This window comes from Heloderma suspectum, chromosome 9, assembly GCF_057233095.1.
Source record: "Heloderma suspectum isolate Gila_16-S chromosome 9, 16-S_ref, whole genome shotgun sequence".
In the NCBI taxonomy this organism is placed as follows: domain Eukaryota; kingdom Metazoa; phylum Chordata; class Lepidosauria; order Squamata; family Helodermatidae; genus Heloderma; species Heloderma suspectum.
The window spans coordinates 15,049,124-15,067,281 of record NC_139466.1 but is presented as its reverse complement, the minus strand read 5'-3'; the positions used below and the strand labels follow the sequence as shown (position 1 = coordinate 15,067,281).

The 18,158-nt window shown below is 42.4% G+C and overlaps 1 protein-coding gene across 1 annotated transcript in view; it reads left to right on the top strand.

Moving 5' to 3' along the window:
- Positions 1–18,158, top strand: part of CUL4B (cullin 4B) — a 28,311-nt gene that overhangs the window by 623 nt on the left and 9,530 nt on the right. Inside the window, exons 2-12 of the mRNA XM_084813779.1 lie at positions 271–789; positions 3,087–3,202; positions 8,080–8,183; positions 9,485–9,554; positions 10,248–10,321; positions 11,787–11,949; positions 12,049–12,138; positions 12,385–12,467; positions 13,913–13,980; positions 16,372–16,490; positions 17,575–17,767. Of these exons, the coding sequence (XP_084669905.1) occupies positions 271–789; positions 3,087–3,202; positions 8,080–8,183; positions 9,485–9,554; positions 10,248–10,321; positions 11,787–11,949; positions 12,049–12,138; positions 12,385–12,467; positions 13,913–13,980; positions 16,372–16,490; positions 17,575–17,767 (1,599 nt within the window). The remainder of the gene's footprint in view (positions 1–270; positions 790–3,086; positions 3,203–8,079; positions 8,184–9,484; positions 9,555–10,247; positions 10,322–11,786; positions 11,950–12,048; positions 12,139–12,384; positions 12,468–13,912; positions 13,981–16,371; positions 16,491–17,574; positions 17,768–18,158) is intronic.

Genomic DNA, 18,158 nt, shown 5'->3' with positions numbered 1-18,158 from the left:
AACAGCCAGAAATCTTCGAGAAAGAGGGAGAGGAAACCACCGAGAGGCGAAGGGACGAGAGAGAAGCGCTTCCCTCTTGAGAGGGAAGAAGGGGGAGGGTGGAGGACCCGACTGGCGAGAAGGCGTCGGCTCTCTCCGTGGACCCCCAGCAGCGAGGCAGAGACCTTCCGTGACCAGCTCCGCGGCTCTCCCTTTCTGTGTGACTGTCACACCAGAAGGATTTGATGCCATTCAGCCTGCTTACCTCTGTGGTGTTCATGTTTCCCACAGGTTTCTCTTCCCCCAGCCCCCCAGCAGCAGCAGCTCAGGAGGTCAGACCTGCCACTGATGGTAGCAGCAGCAGCTCCTCCGCCAAGAAGAGAAAGCTAAATAGTACTAGCAACAGTAGTGAGAGAGAAGAGGTGGAATCCATCTCCTGCGCCTCTCTCCTTTCCAAAAACAACTCCTCATCATCTGTCATTACCACCACCTCCACTGCCTCCTGTTCCTCCTCGGGGGTTGCCTCTTCCAACCATCACCTGCAGAAGAAGTTGCGCTTTGAGGACTCCTTGGATTTTATTGGACTTGATGTGAAGATGGCGGAAGAGTCTTCCTCTTCATCCTCTTCGTCACCTGCTGCCTCCTCTCAGCAGCAGCACCAGCAGCTCAAAAACAAAAGCCTCTTAATTTCCTCAGTGGCTGTGGGACACCACGCAAATGGCCTGACCAAAGCTGCCTCCTCCACTGTCTCCAGTTTTGCCAACAGTAAACCTGGGTCAGCCAAGAAGTTAGTGATCAAGAACTTTAAAGGTAACACGTTACTGTCCTTCTTTATCACTGACACTTGAATGTATGTGGCAGGATGGTCCATATATTATATAAACCTCAGGGTGAGGCACATCCACCCCCAACCTCCTTGTCAGTGAATGACAGGCCACTTATCAGGTCTATACAGCAACGTTATCCCCAAGTGTAGCACTTAGGTTTTTTTCCCCAAACAAAAAAGTGGCAGCCATTCATTTATGTAGGAGAAACAAAAGGCTTGTGCTTAGAGTACCACTGGACTGGGGTTAAAGTTGCTCCTATTACTGGTGATACCACTGTTTGGAGAGAGGCGCCGTTTTTTTTCCTTCACAGCATCCCAAATTGCAGCCCATTTACTCTGTCCAACAGAAGTCAATAGGAGCCACTGAGAACTGAGCTGAACATTACCATAGCTTTGCCCCTTCACCTGTGATTCAAGTTCCATTTCTTAGTACAATGCTGAAAACTTCAGCTTTTAAAGGTGTGACAAAAAGGGAATGTTGAGAATGGGCTGCCTTTTAACTATATCAATATAAATCACAGCTTGAAAAGCTACCTTGATGACTTGTTTATATGCTTATGTTTCTCAGACTTTGGGGGGAGAAAATTTACAGCTCTGTTCAGTAGGCAATTGTGTGGAGATTCTCATGTTGTTTTGTGCAGACTCCTGCTGCTGCATGTGATGTTAGTCCAATGCTAGGATAGAACAGGGCATCTTTGATTCTTTTCTAAAACCATACCTGGGAAGTTTTCATTAGAATGAGGCAACAATTCCTCCTGTGTTTCCTTCTTCCCAATCGGATTGGGATGATGAGGCTATGGGGATACAGTTATTCCTGCAAATCTAATGTGAATCAGTTAGGTTTCTTCACCAGGAGCATTCATCATGGCTGGTGGGGGAGGTGGTGAGTGGATCCTTTCCTCAGGATGGGCCTGCCCAATAGTTTGAGAATCTTGCAGGATTGTCCAAAGTCACAGATGCAGGCAGGCTGGAAAATACTAACTTTAATGCAGCCTTCCCCAACATGGTGCCCTCCAGATGGAATGGACGACAACTCCCAGCTTTTCCGGCCATTGTTCATGCTGCCTGGGGCTGGTGGAAGTTGAAATCTAAAACATCTGGAGGGTAATGTTTGGCTGAGGCCTGAGTGAGGGACTTAGATTTGTTTGTGGAATGAGCAAACATGATGTGAACAGGCAGTAAAAATTCAGAGAACAAGGGAATTGAAGTAGGTCCTTGCTGAAATGATGAGATGGTGGGTGTTCATACCATTAGATTGGGAAGTTAGAGCCTATTAGACATTTTGAGCCTCTAAATGGAGATCGAGCAAATAAAAGGCCTGTAAACTGCTAGTCTCTTGGTGAATCCCGGGGTATGGGGAAGCGTAGATAGGTGAAGTACTAAGAATAATACTTGAGGACACCTCCTTTATATGCTCTGGTGGTTCTAATGTTGCACAGATCATATGCTTAAGAGGGCATTTTTAAATTGACCTAAGAGACTGTGGTGAGGCATAAGGAAGGAATTAATCTCCAAGTAGATGAGATCCATGTTTAGGGCTTTGTAGATCAAAAGATAGCACCTTAACTCATGCCCAGAAGACTCTAAAATGCTGTAGTACTCATGTAATGTGCTCCTAAGGATGCATCTGTGCCATGAGACACTCAGGCTACTGCATTGTCCATCAGCTGAATTTTCTGAACCATCATCAAGGGCAGCTTTGAATACAGCACATTACAGTAGGCTTATTTTGAAGACATGAATGCTTTTGAATCTGAAAGAAAAATCAGCAACCAAAGGCAGCCTGGTGTTCTGCATGCCAGCCAGGTAATTAACAAAGCTGTCACATTTAATGCGAAAGTTCCTCAAGATCCTGCAATCCAGTTGGCTCGGTGGTTCTTTGTGCACTTCAGCCTAACCGTTTCACCACTCTGATGGGATCATAGTTTGGTGGAGATGTATGTCTTTAAGAGGTCATTTTCTTTGGCCTTAATTTACCTGTAAGTCACTACTGTAGAAAAATGAACCACAACACTGAAATAACTTATGCCCATAGTACTTGCAAGGGGCAAACTGGTATGCTAAGTCACTCCTAGGGACTTAGCTTATTTGCATGTAGTCATAAATATACATTCTTCCTAGGTGATGAGTTTTGCCAAAGTAAATCTTGGGTCACTGTTGAAAGCTCACTGGGGTGAGCCTCTGGTCTGATCCAACAATGCAGTTCTTGTGTTCTCAAATTGTGTATTTGCTGCAAGGGATTCTTTGCTGCAAGGGATTCTAACATTTTGATATTTTTTAGATAAACCTAAACTGCCTGAAAACTACACTGATGAAACCTGGCAAAAACTGAAAGAAGCTGTAGAAGCTATTCAGAACAGTACTTCAATAAAGTACAACTTAGAAGAGCTCTATCAGGTAAGCATTAAAGCCTGTAGTCTTCAGGACCATAGGTAAAGTCCTGCATGCCTGCAAGCAGTCCTCTAAGGTTTTTGTCCACTTTCTAGGGCCTCAGTCATAACTTGATTTAGTTTAGATTGCAATGTGTGGTCCCATAATCACTCACTAGATGAGGTGCAGCATCAGGTTGGACAAGTGCCCTTTCAAAAGACCAACAAAAGCCCCCTCAGAAATTGATTTTGAGGCTCACTGTCAAGCCAGGTTTACCTCTTTTTCCCATCAACCCAGTAAGAATTTTCAGATTGTAATCTGAGCAGTTGATGGCTTTGATCACACCATCTAAGAAGATCTTGGTACAGAACCTATATTAGCTCATTAACCTTGTAGAAATTGTGGCCAGTCTTCACAAAACAGTGAAGTGTCCTGCAGTTCAACTGGGGCCAACTACACTTCTCAGCACACCTCCAAGGGTACAGTGCTGGCATGCCCCAAGATCCTCTGGGCAGGCTTCCCCAACCTGATGCCCTCCAGATGTTTTGGGACTCTCCCAGCATTCCTGGCCATTGGCTATGCTGGCTGGGGCTGATATGAGTTGGAAATCCAAGACATCTGGAGGGCGCCAGGTTAGGGAAGGCTGCTCGGGATGGATACACAGAGATACTACTTAGGGAAGCAAAGGTTCTTTTCATTGCTGGTGTGGCCACTGCTATCTCAATTTGCTTCAAGATCTTTGTGTGCTGACGCTGACCTGTTGAGAAGCTGAATCATCCCAGTAAAGGTGAAGAAGGAGGCTGCTTTAAGGGAGTTCTCCAGAGTGGTCACTCAGGAAGCTGAAGTAGGAGAAAATTGCTGGGTTGCTCTCTCTTTCTTTCAGTTTATGCAGGTGTTTCTGTATAGGTCCCATCTATTACTCTACCTTTCCTGGTCTGCATCCTTCCTCCTTCTTCTTGACTTCACCCCTCATAGAGGAATTCCTGGTGTGTATGGAGGCATCAGGTGATCCATAGCTGTGCAGTACCTCACATACATGTAACATTTTAAAAATGGAGAGGAAAATGGAAATTGATGTGCTACTCTTAGCTAGTTCTTCAAATAGATAAAATTTTAAATGCATGCATCACCTTAATTGGAAGACTTTGGGGAGAAAGTTGCTGAGAGCAGAATCCAAGTTATGATTGTTCTAACCGTCAGCAATATAAACTATATATTGTGTTCTTTCAGTTTTGCAATAATTATCTGCTTGTAGAAAACAGGAAGCAATGCTGGAAATATTGCAAATTCCAGCCTGAAATGTTTGGGCATCTGGGATTCTGTTTGCCTTGCCAGGAAGTACATCAAAGAAATCAAAGGCCAATCCTGGTGTCAAGGATTTCTGATTTCAGATACTATTCATAATTTCAATGTTGTCTAATGGTTTTCTCAATGTCTACCATATCCTTGTTTGCCACTCTACTACTGAATGTTGACAGTACTAAGTGTTTTAATTCTTATTTTGTCTGCCTAAAAAGTGACAGTTATCCCTTATCTTAAAGGGGCCTTATTTACATGCAGGCTAAACATTCATATCATCCTAGATCTATTTTGTGAATTTGTAATAGTGCCATCCTCTCCATCTGATTGTTTATTCTATCAGCCCTTCTTCCCATGTGTCAATTCTACTGATAATGTTTGGCCTGAAGGCTTGAACCACTGCTTTGTACTAACTTCTGTGTCACTCTTTCTCCAGTTACATAACATGGCCAGTGTGGTACTATAAAATGCTATATCATTTTGATTGACTGTGTATCTTTTCACTTTAGTCATGCTTGTTAAATGTTGAGCTTTAGTGCATTTGTGGAATATTGTGGAGCTACAGTAAACCTTACTGAGTCATGATTCATTAAGGTTTTTCATAGGAAAAACCTTGTAGAGAACCCTGTCTGGAGTCTTTAAGGAGAAGCTGAACACTTTTCTGTTCGGGGATACTTTAGCTCTGGATTTCCTGCATCAAGCAAGGAGCTGACTAGATGGCATAGAAAGCCTCCTCCAACTCAAAGATTTAAATAGGCAGAAGTACCTAAAAATAGAATGGTAGATACCCCACACAAAAGATCTCATCACCATTGCCCATGATTCCCCTCAGCTTAAAAAACCATTGTGGGAGGTGTCTAAAGTTAATGTATTATGTTTGCTCACACACTGCAATTACTGTGGATTAATTATTGAAGCATTCTGTTTACCCAAAGGTCATTTAGCAGGTATTTGGGGTAAACTGTATTTGTTCAGTCAGTCCTAGGGGTAAGCCATCCTAGTATACTTTCATTTGACTATTCTGCGGAAATCTGTCAGCCACTTGAGGTAAAGGCTTTACGGGGGCCCTTTATCTAGTGTGTTCAAAGCAACCTCTGTGCCAGTACCAGAGACTTAGAAAGCAAAGCAGCAGTATTTTCTGATGACACTATTTGTTTGGATCTATTTTTAACCCTTGGGTTAAAAATAGTCATATAAATTGCTGGTGAAGTGAATACTAGGTAAAATAGTTCCGCTCAAGAGCAGCAGCTTGGTAAATAGATCCCTTTCCAAATGTGCATTTTCAGGCACCATTATCTAAACTGCAACAGGTCCTTCTGTCCCATATACCTTTAAAGGATTTCTTTATGTCTTGTTCTGATCAGCCCTAAGCTTCTTAGCAAGCTTCTTCCCCTGCCTATAAAAATCCTTGTGAGGCAGCAGCAGGCATCTTGAACCTCCCACTTCTTTAGCTTCCCTTAATAAAGCTTTGAGAACAACCAGTTCATGCCAGTCCGCTTTCCCCAGGCAAATGGGGTTTTTATGTTCAGCCAATATTGGCTCTCCCACTCCAAGCTAGTTCCATAGAGTTATTTCAAGCTGTGTTTCAACTTCGTCTAAGTAGTATTGGTTTATATAAATCCATCAATGGACCTGGTTCCTCTTTCATGGAGAAACAGAACTAGCAATATAAGCAAAACAGGAATCCTTGCTGCAAAGAGCTTACAATCACTAAGCTTTAACAGTAGGAGATGGAATAGGATTAATATGACCAAATGCAGTAACATGTATTTAGGCTTTGTTTCAGTTGAGGGTGGTTCTTGGCATTTATATAGTGCAATTCAAGTGTTTGAAGTACTTCATGTCCTCAGTCATCCAGTATTATCCCAATATTGCAGATGGTGGCTGAAGTGAATTTTGAACTGTAGGCTTCACAGCTCAGGCATGTAGCCATTATGTCGTACCAGCTCTCTAGTTCCTACTTCTGTGCAAGTCCATATGCAGTTCATGTTTACTCAGAAGTAAATGCCATTGATGTCGATGTAGTCTGCTGTCTAATATGTGTTCTTATTAGACAGCCCTAGATTCAAAGTAGCATATAAATGCTTGTTTATTAGAACTCTAATCTCAAGCATATTGACCCTAAGCTAAGTCGAGATTCCCAGTTCTTTGCCAGCAGATCTTGTTTTCAATGCAAGTCCTTAAAGTGACAGAACTGCTGGTCTGAAATACTGTTTGTTTGCTAATCTGGCGTTCCATTGTTTTCTTTCCACTTTCTTGTTCTTGATGTTACCGCTGGGATATTAAATGAGCTCTGTCAGGTCCAAGGCACTATGCCTAGGCCAGCAGGGAGGGAACTGCAATTTGTTCCATGTCTTGGTATATTAGTTCTCTGAACCAACAGCAAAATTCAGTGGTAGATCTTTGGGGTCCCATTGAAATGACTGGTGCAGAGACAGATGGAGAGCTCAGCAGACTGTATCCAAGGCCTGCAAATGATTTCACAGACACTTTCAAAGCACCCAGTTTCATTCATGCTTAAACCTAGGACCGGACTAGATGTTTGTCATTTAAATCCTTTTTAGAACCATATTAGCCTTGATAGCAAATCACACTGACCTTTGTAACAAAAACATGTGTTCTAGAGAAGCCAGTATTCATGGGAGCTTGCCCCACTTCCAAGTAGTACTGGCCCACATCAGCTTTTTCCTTTGGGCTCTGAGACAAGGTCACCACAGTTGCTTTCTACCAGTTTGTGGCTCCCCAATGCACAGTGTAGAGTTTCTGTCCCCAATCCCTGTCTCTTCCACTGCTGAACTGCTTGTCAAGAGAAGAGAGAGCCTCTCTGCATCTAACTAGGCCTCTTGGTGAGGGACATTCCAAGAATCATCCCTCCCATAAGCTTTCTGCACCAAGGGGTAGATCAGCTAACTGAAGGCCATCATATGAGATGGAATAGCTCTTCCTAATTGAGCCACATTAGATGAGGGAGGATTGTCCATCTGAAGGGAGGATTGTTCATCTGGCATCTTTCTGGTCTCCATGTTTTCTTTTTCTCTCTTATCACCCAGAGTTTGTAACCGGTATACCTGTGTTATTTCCCAAGGTGGGTAGTATCAGTGGAACTACCTGCTGTCCTAGTCTTGGTTCTTTAGAAAGATGTCTCATCCCCATAAATTATGTCCTAGACCACCCAATGTGCTCAGTCATCCACATAATAGCCAATAACAAATGATATGCAGTTGGGAATTGTGGTGTTGTTCATGACTGAGAGATTCTGTAGAGAATAATGCTTGTAGTATAAATTAATCAACTGCTAACTGTTGTACCACTCAAAACCCCTTAAAAGATCTTTGCTGCCTTGTATGGTTCATGTTGGGTCTATAATAATTTTTAAGGGTGATTTTCTAAAGGCTAGTTGTTGAATTAACAATACTTCTGATCTGATCTTTGTCTAGATTATTTGATGCCCCTACAATTGCTTTGGCCTGGATTGCTTTGAACCCACTGGGGCGGGTGGTGGGGTTGCTTTTGCTCTTCTATGAAATATCATATAAATAAGCAGTTTTGTACTGGAGATGGAGTCCAGAAAATGTTTGATGTTTCCTGCCTTTTTTTTTTTTTAGGCTGTCGAAAACCTCTGCTCCTACAAGATTTCTGCAAATTTGTACAAGCAATTAAGACAGATTTGTGAAGACCATATCAAAGCACAGATTCATCAGTTCAGAGAATATCCTTTTGAATAGTGAATCATTAATATAATTGAAAGGACTTTTGCCAGCCAGTCTCTAGCTTTGGAGTCCTGTAAATTGCATTAGGCCGTTCCAGTAATCTCATAGATTAAGAACCTTTCAGTCATTAGTTTTTGTTATGCTGGTTGTGTCATAACTATCTGGTGTATCTCTGGGCCTTTGAGAATGCATAGCATACAGTTTAATGGTTGTATGCCTGTTTGGAAGGTGTATTCACCAGAATAGAATAAACAGGAGAGGTTGGTTAACCTAGTTAAGTTAAGATACTGGCAATGTCATCTAATAACACACTTCACAGATACTTAAACTGGAGTTGTGCAAAGAAAGACTGAAATTAATATTCACCTTGCTTATTTAAATGTTTTAACAGGAGAGCAATCTACTTTTGGTAATTAGCAACTTTTGGGCCTTGTAATTAAACTGGACAGCTGGTTCTTACCATATCTCACCTACATTATATATACACATACCCCAATCCAGGGAAATATGCACGTCATTATACACCCAGTGTTCTTTGTTTTACTTTTACTATGTGGATGTCTAGATTTTAAAATCGTGGGGCTTTGCAGTGTGAGGATGGTATTCACTCAAGGCTCATCAAGGCTTTCACTGTACTAAGTACCTAGTACTTAGAGAACCTCTTTGAGTGGTGGCCTTTGTTCCTGTAATAGCTATAATCCAGCGAGGTGTACACATCAGTTTTCTTCTGTCATTCCCTCTGAGCATCCACCCCATCAAACCCTGAGACAGGTCTTTAAATCCCCTTAGTCTTTAAAAGAAACAGTTTGAGTTCTAGAGCAAGAGCTTTTGAAAGAGTAAGCAGCAGGAAAAACATGGGTGCTCATGGCATGAGGCTGTGTGCATGCTTCTAATATCGTTGGATCACGGGCATGTGTTCCCAATAGACTACGGGTGTTAATATCAAGTATGGGCACCTAGCTTAGAAAGTGACTGGCTGGCTTCTTTCACGGCTGCACTCCTGCTGGTTTCAATGGAACAGTGCCATAGCAAGTGTTTAATCAACATAGTGTCCCCTTAGGATAGCATCAGGGGATAGCTATCAGTTCTGATCTTTCAGCTGGTTTTAGGTGAATGTCTCTCACATAGCCATATCCTAAAATAAGCCAGACTCTTAACACTGGAACACTTTAAAACATTGGTTGCAGGGGATGTTTTCTTTAAAAATGAATCTTCTAGTCATGATGTGGAAGAGCAGTATCAGGGACTGGGGTTGTATCAACTGTTTAAAAAAAAAAAATAATTCTTAACTGATCCTCATGGATTCATTGGACAGTGTTCTTTTTCTCAAGAAAATAGACAAATGTTGGCAAGACCATTGCAGACAAATGGTAAGGGTTATTTTCCTTTTAAATGATGTTTATGTAATCTTGGATTGAAAGATGGCTCTCTGTTTACAACCTCCAAAAACTGGCTGGCGGGGTCAGAGACCACCTGGAGCAGCTTTCTGAGGGCCCCATGGGGCTGAAGAGAAGCAAGGGAATATACACACACACACACACACACACATATGCTCTCCACTCACCTGATATTTATGCAAGCATCATTTTTTGTTTTGCTACAAGGTCAGAAAATTATGCTAGTAATTTGTATTTACAACTTAATTTGTTTGTTCCATTGCTCACCATTGTACTGACAGTTTGCATTCATTTGCAATTGTTGGAAGCCATCAGATTTTAATGAGTTCCTGGAGCGAATGAAGTTCCACTGGATGACAGCAGGGGGAACCAACTATTGAGAGTGCCTTTTAACCTACCCTCTTGTTGAAACTTGCACAATTAAGAGGATGTGATTCATTAATCTTAAAGGTGATCAGGTGGACCTAAGGTCCGCTTGTATGTTTGACTTTCTAAAGTTGCAGTCAATAAGCAAGCATATTTGGAAGTAACTCCCACTAAAATTGGGGCCTTCCAGGTAAGCATGTTTCAGATTAGGGCACAAGAATGATCTTGAGTTGCGTGCATACAGTAGACATCACACTTAAAATCTGTCAAAATATTGATGGCTTGTTTTTCCTTTCACAGATAATGATTAGAAGTATCTTTTTGTTCCTGGATCGAACCTACGTTCTTCAAAATTCAATGTTGCCATCGATTTGGTGAGGATGAAAAGAGTAGTACTGATTACAGACTTCCGAAGGCTCAGTCAAAATATAGATTAGCAGTTTTTCTTCCCTTCCATCCTGATTGACTGATGGCAATTTCACAGTGAATAGTGAAGCTTTGTAACATAGCTGAGAAGTATGTTCTCTTTCCTGTGTTCAAACACCCCCTCCCTGATTTTCATAAATGTTGGCCTTTTGAGATGGCAGTTTAAGCTGAAGTTGAGCTAAACCAGCAAGCTCAAGCTTGGAAAATATTAAGAGTCTACAACCCGTAACAGTTAAGGGGTCTGTGTATGCATTTATTGGAGACTAGTCATGGTGGCAATACTGCATATTAGAAATGAACAGGACATCACAAGCTAGCTTGGCAAAATGATCCCTATTTTTCAGAGGCACAAGCAAATAGCAGTTTAGTCTGAGATGTTTTAGAGCAGATGGTGGGAAAGCAGGAGGCTGCAAGTCTGAAACAATGGACTGTTTTCTGACTGTGTAGAATTATGCATCTTAACAAAATGCAGACCTTCAGGTAAGGTATCCCAAAGCTCTCCACATTGCTGGGTACTTATTTATTTAAACTTTTCTCGGTGACATCTGCAGGAGCAGAGTGTGGTAAAGTTAGATTTCGGTTTCTGTCCTTATTAGTACAGTAACTTTGGGGGGCACATTGGGCTGGATTCAAACTCAGTCATGGAGGGAGTCCTTCCAAGTTGGATTCCAGCCAATTGCTGTGATAAACCTGAGCTTACTAGAAATATTAAGTCTTGGAAGCACTATTTTCCCATGCCCCAAGCCAACTGCCTGTTTTTTAATCATTCAAAGCCCATTCCCATCTTAGCTTTGGAAGAATTCCCAGTATTTAGATACTTACCTAATTTCAGTTCAAATGAGTAGGTATGCATAATGCATATGAATTCATGTACACATGCCACTTTCTACATGTAAAAAATATTAAGGTCACTGCAAATTTGAGACTAAAATGGTGCCCTGCATTCCTAATGGAAGAGCTTGCTATGGTCATCCATTTAGTCCATTTGAAAGCTGGTAAGTCCTTTCCTACTTGATGACGATTGAGGCCTGGTGAGACATTAATTTCAAAACACGATATATGAGGATGCAAGTATCTGGCTTACTACCTCACCTCATTCTGTCCCCTTCTCTCAGGGTAAAATTTGAGATCAGAGTGGAGACCCCAGAAACAGGTAAAGATAGACAACCATCACTTTCTGTGTGGCACAGAGGGTCAGGATTTAGGCGCACAAAAGCCTGGCACTTTCTCTCATCAGTGTTCAGAAAGCAATACCTGTTGCAGCCTGAAAATTACTCGTCTGCGGTTAATTACTTGGACAAAAATAATGTGTGAGGACATTATTAAAGTATAAGAACATACATTAAAATATAAGAACAGCACACTTGAATCTATGCTGATGGACTCTGCTTCATTATGGTGATTTTCTTTCAGGGATATGGGGCTCGAATTGTTTAGGACTCATATAATTAGCGATCAAAAAGTCCAGAACAAGACCATTGATGGCATTCTTCTGTTGATTGAGAGAGAGAGAAATGGAGAGGCTATTGACAGGAGTCTGCTCCGCAGCCTCCTAAGCATGCTTTCAGATTTGCAGGTGAGTAAGAATTGTCTGCCATATTCAACCTGCATAAAAATGTCCATGAGTAAAGAATTAGAGCATCCTAAGGAAAACTATTCATTTCTGTTTTCCCAGATTTATCAGGATTCTTTTGAGCATAGGTTCTTGGAAGAAACGAATCGCCTGTATGCAGCAGAAGGACAACGGCTTATGCAAGAACGAGAGGTATTTCATTGCCTTATTTATAATTTTGAACTCTTGGCTGTGAGGGCTGAACAGCACCTCCCATGACATGTTCTGCCCTGGCGAGAGAAGCTACCAGGAAGTATTGCAGCAGCTATAATATGACTTGTACCCCTATCCCTCCAATGTGATTCTTGGACATAGTTTCAAAAGACTATGCCATTTGGAGCTGTTACACACTCTGTCATCTCGTTTAACTTTTTCTCTGTAACTTATCCAATCTGCCAGGTTCCAGAATATCTCCATCATGTCAACAAACGCTTGGAGGAAGAGGCAGACAGGATTATCACTTACTTGGATCAAAGCACTCAGTAAGTGTGTAACAATTTCCAGAAGGGGTGGTCATGTTAGTCTGTTACAGCAAAAACAACAAAGAGTTGTGCGGCACCTAAAAGGCTAACACATTTATTGTGGCATAAGCTTTTGTGGACTATAGTTCACTTCATCAGATGCATGAAATGTTAAGCAAGAGTTTTAGATTTATATACAGTACACACGGTTGCTGGGGGCGGGGGAAGAATTGTAAACACTTGAGGTCAGGGAAATTAAATGCAGAAGTACTTTCAATAACAATCATGTTATTAACAGTGACCATTCACAAAACAGTTATTCCCCTGTAGTTCCACTGCTGCTTTTTGCTAGAACACAGGTAATTTCCTAAACACAAAAGATGATGTGAGACAAGTCTATTTGTATAGGCTGTCCTTACACAAATAATATGGTTTCCCAAAAAATGTTGAGTCTATTTATTTTATTTATTTAAAACATTTGTATCCCACCTTATATCATTAAGATCTCAGGGTGGCGTACAGATCAAATTTATTTAAGCAGTATAAAACAGTGAATAATTTAAACAGCTAAAAGCCTATTCAACCATTAAACAAGCTAATAGTAATTAGAAAATCGAAAACAATAAAACAGTGTGCAACTTTAGGGAATTCAGTTACCCCTCAAAGGCTTTGGAAAGCCATGTTTTGACTTGGCACTGGAACAAAACCAGCGTCTGCACCAATCAGGCCTCCAAGGGTAGGGCTTTCCCCAACCAGGGTGCCTCAGCAGAGAAGGCCCTTTCCTACGTCCCACCATAGTGTATGTCTCGCACCATCTACACCATCACTTCAAGCCATGCAAAAGCATATACCTGAGCGTAAGTCATACCAAATGTTCTTTTTTCATCCATATCACTATTTACAAATCCCTATTTGTGACCATGGTTTTTCCAAACAACAGATGGTTGCCATACTCTAGTGAATCTTACTCAGCTTTGCTCCTGCCCCTCCCTTTGCTGTCTCCCCCACAGAAATTGTAAGTTCTTCAGAGCAGGAACCTGTCTGTTTCATCTCTCTCTCGCTCTCTCTCTCTCTCTCTCTCTCTCTCTCTCTCCTGTTCTAAAACACCATGTAAATCAATTGTAGTAATGACTAAGGAACCACTTCTGTAGCTTCTAACTGGAGAAGTGTGCCTGAAAGTGGCTTATCTCATTTGCTCTAATGAGGAGTCACACTGAAGAAAGTCAGTGTTGTATCTTTTCAGCTGCCGCTTGGTCTGTATTACTCTGCCTGGTTAAAGAAGGCTGGAGAGATCAAATGAATGCAAACTGAGCTTTTTTTAAAAAATTGCACAAATGAAAAGGACATTGTCATAATAACTGGGTATATTCATGTATGATGTGTAGCTAGTCCTGGTATTCCAGTTGGATTGAAAATGGTTAAAGGGTGAGCAAAAGGAATGTAATTCTAAACACTTTTTCCTTTAGGAAACCCCTAATTGCTACAGTAGAAAAACAGCTGCTAGGTGAACATTTAACAGCCATTCTACAGAAAGGTAATCTATCTTTATAGAGATCTTTGTTTGCAGCTTCTTCAGGGCTTTCGGTTTCCTATGCTGAATGGAAATTATCCAATCAGGTGCTGCTTCTTTAACCCCCTTTGCCTACCCAGTTCATGAAATAGCGCTGAGCAGTATTCAGGAGGGGGACTGGCAAGCCCTATTCTCCTCGTTGGAGGTAAGGAGCCTCAGTAGTGCCATCAGATGAATTTCAGAATAAAAATTAATGATGCGAAGACCAACAAAAGCCAATATGGGTGGAGGTTGTCTGCTAACCCTTGTCAACCCTGTATGGGATTATCAGGCAGGTACGCTGCTCTGAGGTAAAATGGTTGCCAAGCCTTGGTGGGCAGGGCAGATGAACTGCTCTATCCTGCAAACAGCACACAGGTTGCTTCCTTGCCTTTTAAACAGTGTAATACCTGGGGTATTACAGGATTCCTAGCAGACCACCTTCCCTTATACACACGCAGGCGACCTTTAAGATCATCAGAGGAGGCCTTGCTGGTCATTCCAAAATTAACAGAATGTCACCATACAGGACCTCGACAGCTTCTCAATAGTGATGCCCACTCTTGGGAAAACCCTCCCTCATGCAGTTCTGGAGGCAGAAAATGTGGCATCTTTCAAATGCCTCCTAAAAACACACTTGTTCACCCAGACTTTCTCTGGACTGTAATTTAAATTAATCACGCTGCTCTATCTTACTGCTCCTTGTATTGCTTTTATTGTAATTGGAATTATGTTTCATTTTGTTTTTATACTGTATTTTTAAATGTGATTTTAATATTTATATGTGAACCACTTAGGGATTTTATTATATTTAGCTGTATATAAGTATCGGTGATGATGGTGATGATGATAACTACTAGTAGTACTAGTAGTACTACTACTACTAGTCTGTGGTCTGTAGAACAATGCTTTACAATGGGATGTGGTGAAAGCTGCCTCTCCTAAAGAGCTATTAATGTAGGGTTATACTAGACAGCTTCTGCCCACATCTTGGTGGAGTTGGGTTCATTTTTATTAGGGATGGAAGCATTATTGATGAGATTCCTGAGCAAAATCAGGAATACTGCTGACATCGTACCAAAGCTACTGGAGAGAAAAATGGATATAAGAACATAGCAGTGGCACTGCTGGATTAGTCCAGAGGCCTATTTAGTCCAGCATTATGTTCCCACAATGACCAACCAGATGCATATGGGAGGCACATAGGGCAGCGATGCAGTTGCACATTCCTGCTCATGTTCCCTAGCAACTGGTATTCAGAAGCACACCACCTCTGATACTGGACATAATATATAGTCATTGTCTAATCCATTTATAAAGCTGTCCAAGTTGGTGCAATTGCTACACATTACCATTTTTAACCACTCTTCCTTTAATATTTTGGGGTGTGAAAGCATTAAAGTCACTCCATGTATTTGTGCAGAATAGGAATTTATATTTACATATGTTTTATCCCACCCATACTCCCAAGTTGCTCAGGGAAGCAGAAATGGTTTGTGTTCTCTCCCTCTCCTTCTCCCTCACACACACACCCTCTCTCTCTCTCACACACACACACACACACCTCTACCTCTTCCATTTCATCTCATTTTAATGGGTGACAGGAGTTTAACGTTAAGTAGAAATTGTGTGGGGCAAGATGCCCAGGAATAGGCCTAATGACGACTACACTCCATATTGATGGGAGATGGCCACCAAAATGGAAACATGTCTTGGAAATCTGAGCTTATTTTTTAAAAAAAGTCTGACCTTCTGTCCAGAGCCAGAGAGCTTCTTTAGGAGTGCATAAGAGTTTGTATTAATGCCATAACATTTCTTTTTTTCCAAAGTGCATTTTGTGAACTTACCAGCAACTTGGTAGAGCTCTAAACTGGGCAGTTCCTGCTTAAATCTTAGAAGCTAGGGAGTGGGGTTGAGGCAGTCGAATTCTCCATAGTCTGGAGATGAAATGGCCCAGTTCAGACAGAACGCTAAACCATAATTCAGCATTGTGGGAACGAGCCTGTTTGAGCCTAAGGCTCATGCACTTTTCCCACTGTCCACGTCCTGTGCAGCCAGGAGGAGACTGGAAGCAACTGCTTCCTTGTTTGTTATGTCCAGACTGGGCCAAACTGTGGTTAGTTTAAACCAGGAAGTTTAAACTAAATTTTCAAACTGTGCCAAAGGAGGATAGGGGAAAGGAGGAGTACTTGAGACTCAACAGGTTCATTCTCACAATGCTGAACTGTAGTTTCGTATTGCATCTGAACCAGTCTGGTATGTCCCCTCAATTTGAGGCTGTTGCCTTCAATCCAGTCTCTCCAGCCCCTTTTATCGTCTGTTTTTGTTGAACATGTATTAATTTGGAGTAGTTGATAATGCATCTTAATCTTGCAGGTTTAAATCATCTCCTGGACGAAAACCGAATTCAGGACTTGTCTCTGCTATATCAGTTGTTCAGTAGGGTTAAAAATGGAGTGCAAGCGCTCTTGCAGCAATGGATTGAATATATAAAGGTACTGATGTATAGCTAACTCCTATATGATAACTTGCCACTGGAGTGTTGAATCTCAGCTCAAGGACCAAATTCCATTTTGGAGGAGCTTTGGGGGGCCACTTTCTAGTGGTTGGTGGGGCTGAAGACAAAGGGGTGGGACCCAAAATATCAACCTATTTTATCTTAAAGCCCTTTCTGGCAGTAACTAAGCCTAAGGAGAGGCATTTCAGCATTTTAGAATGGGGAAGAAACTTCACAAAGCTGGGAAGCCAACAAATAATCAATGGGCGGGGAAAATGGGGCATGGTCCTCTGCGGAACCCCTGAGAGCCAGATTTGACACCCCTGGGCCTGGGGGCCTGCACCCCTGGGCCTGGGGGCCTGCACCCCTGGGCCTGGGGGCCTGCACCCCTGGGCCTGGGGGCCTGCACCCCTGGGCCTGGGGGCCTGCACCCCTGGGCCTGGGGGCCTGCACCCCTGGGCCTGGGGGCCTGCACCCCTGGGCCTGGGGGCCTGCACCCCTGGGCCTGGGGGCCTGCACCCCTGGGCCTGGGGGCCTGCACCCCTGGGCCTGGGGGCCTGCACCCCTGGGCCTGGGGGCCTGCACCCCTGGGCCTGGGGGCCTGCACCCCTGGGCCTGGGGGCCTGCACCCCTGGGCCTGGGGGCCTGCACCCCTGGGCCTGGGGGCCTGCACCCCTGGGCCTGGGGGCCTGCACCCCTGGGCCTGGGGGCCTGCACCCCTGTCTTACAGAAACAAGTCCACTTTTATTGGAGTGGAGAAGGGTACTTATATAGTAGTAGGTTTATAGGCCGATGAAAGGTTGCCATATATCTTCAGTTGAAAGACCAAAGTTAAAAGCACTCAAAGATTTTTACAAAGCAAAGTATAACAACGTAAATGACATCGACTCAAACATACAACTATACCAAACAAAATGCCCTACGGTAGCACCCCAGAAACCACCTTTCAAAATCAGAGAATGAGTCGGTTCCTTGTTTCTCATTGCCACTGTCAAAATTTTGATCACAGCTACTGGGCGTTTGATTGAGCAGTGTGTGTCAGCCAGCGAGATTGCTTTAGAAATAACATTTCTGTTTTTCAGGCATTTGGTAGCACCATTGTAATTAATCCAGAAAAGGACAAAACCATGGTTCAAGAGCTACTAGACTTTAAGGATAAAGTTGACCATATAATTGATATTTGCTTTTTGAAGAATGAGAAGTTTGTCAATGCCATGAAAGAAGCCTTTGAAACTTTCATCAACAAAAGACCAAATAAACCTGCTGAACTCATAGGTACATGTTCCATTATGCCAGGAGTTCCCAAGTGGGATGTTAAGAGAGACCATTGCTCAGTGGTGTAGAGCACATGTTTGGCATACAGAAGGTCTTGGGTACAATCCCTAGCATCACTTGTTTAAAAAAAAGATTGAGTAGCAAGTGCTAGAAAAGACCTCTGCCTAAGATCATGGAGAGCTGCTGCTAGGCAGTACTGGGCTGGATAGGCAAAGAGTCAGTGGAAGGAGATGAAAGTAGAGATTATTTAACTTTGAAGGGGAATGAACTTCAAATAGAGTAACTAAATTTCAAGATGCCCCTACAAACAGTGTTATCACGGTTAGAAGATGTGGTCAGATACTTTTGTCATAAAACTAATAGATCCCTTGTACAAGGTTGCATTTTTTTA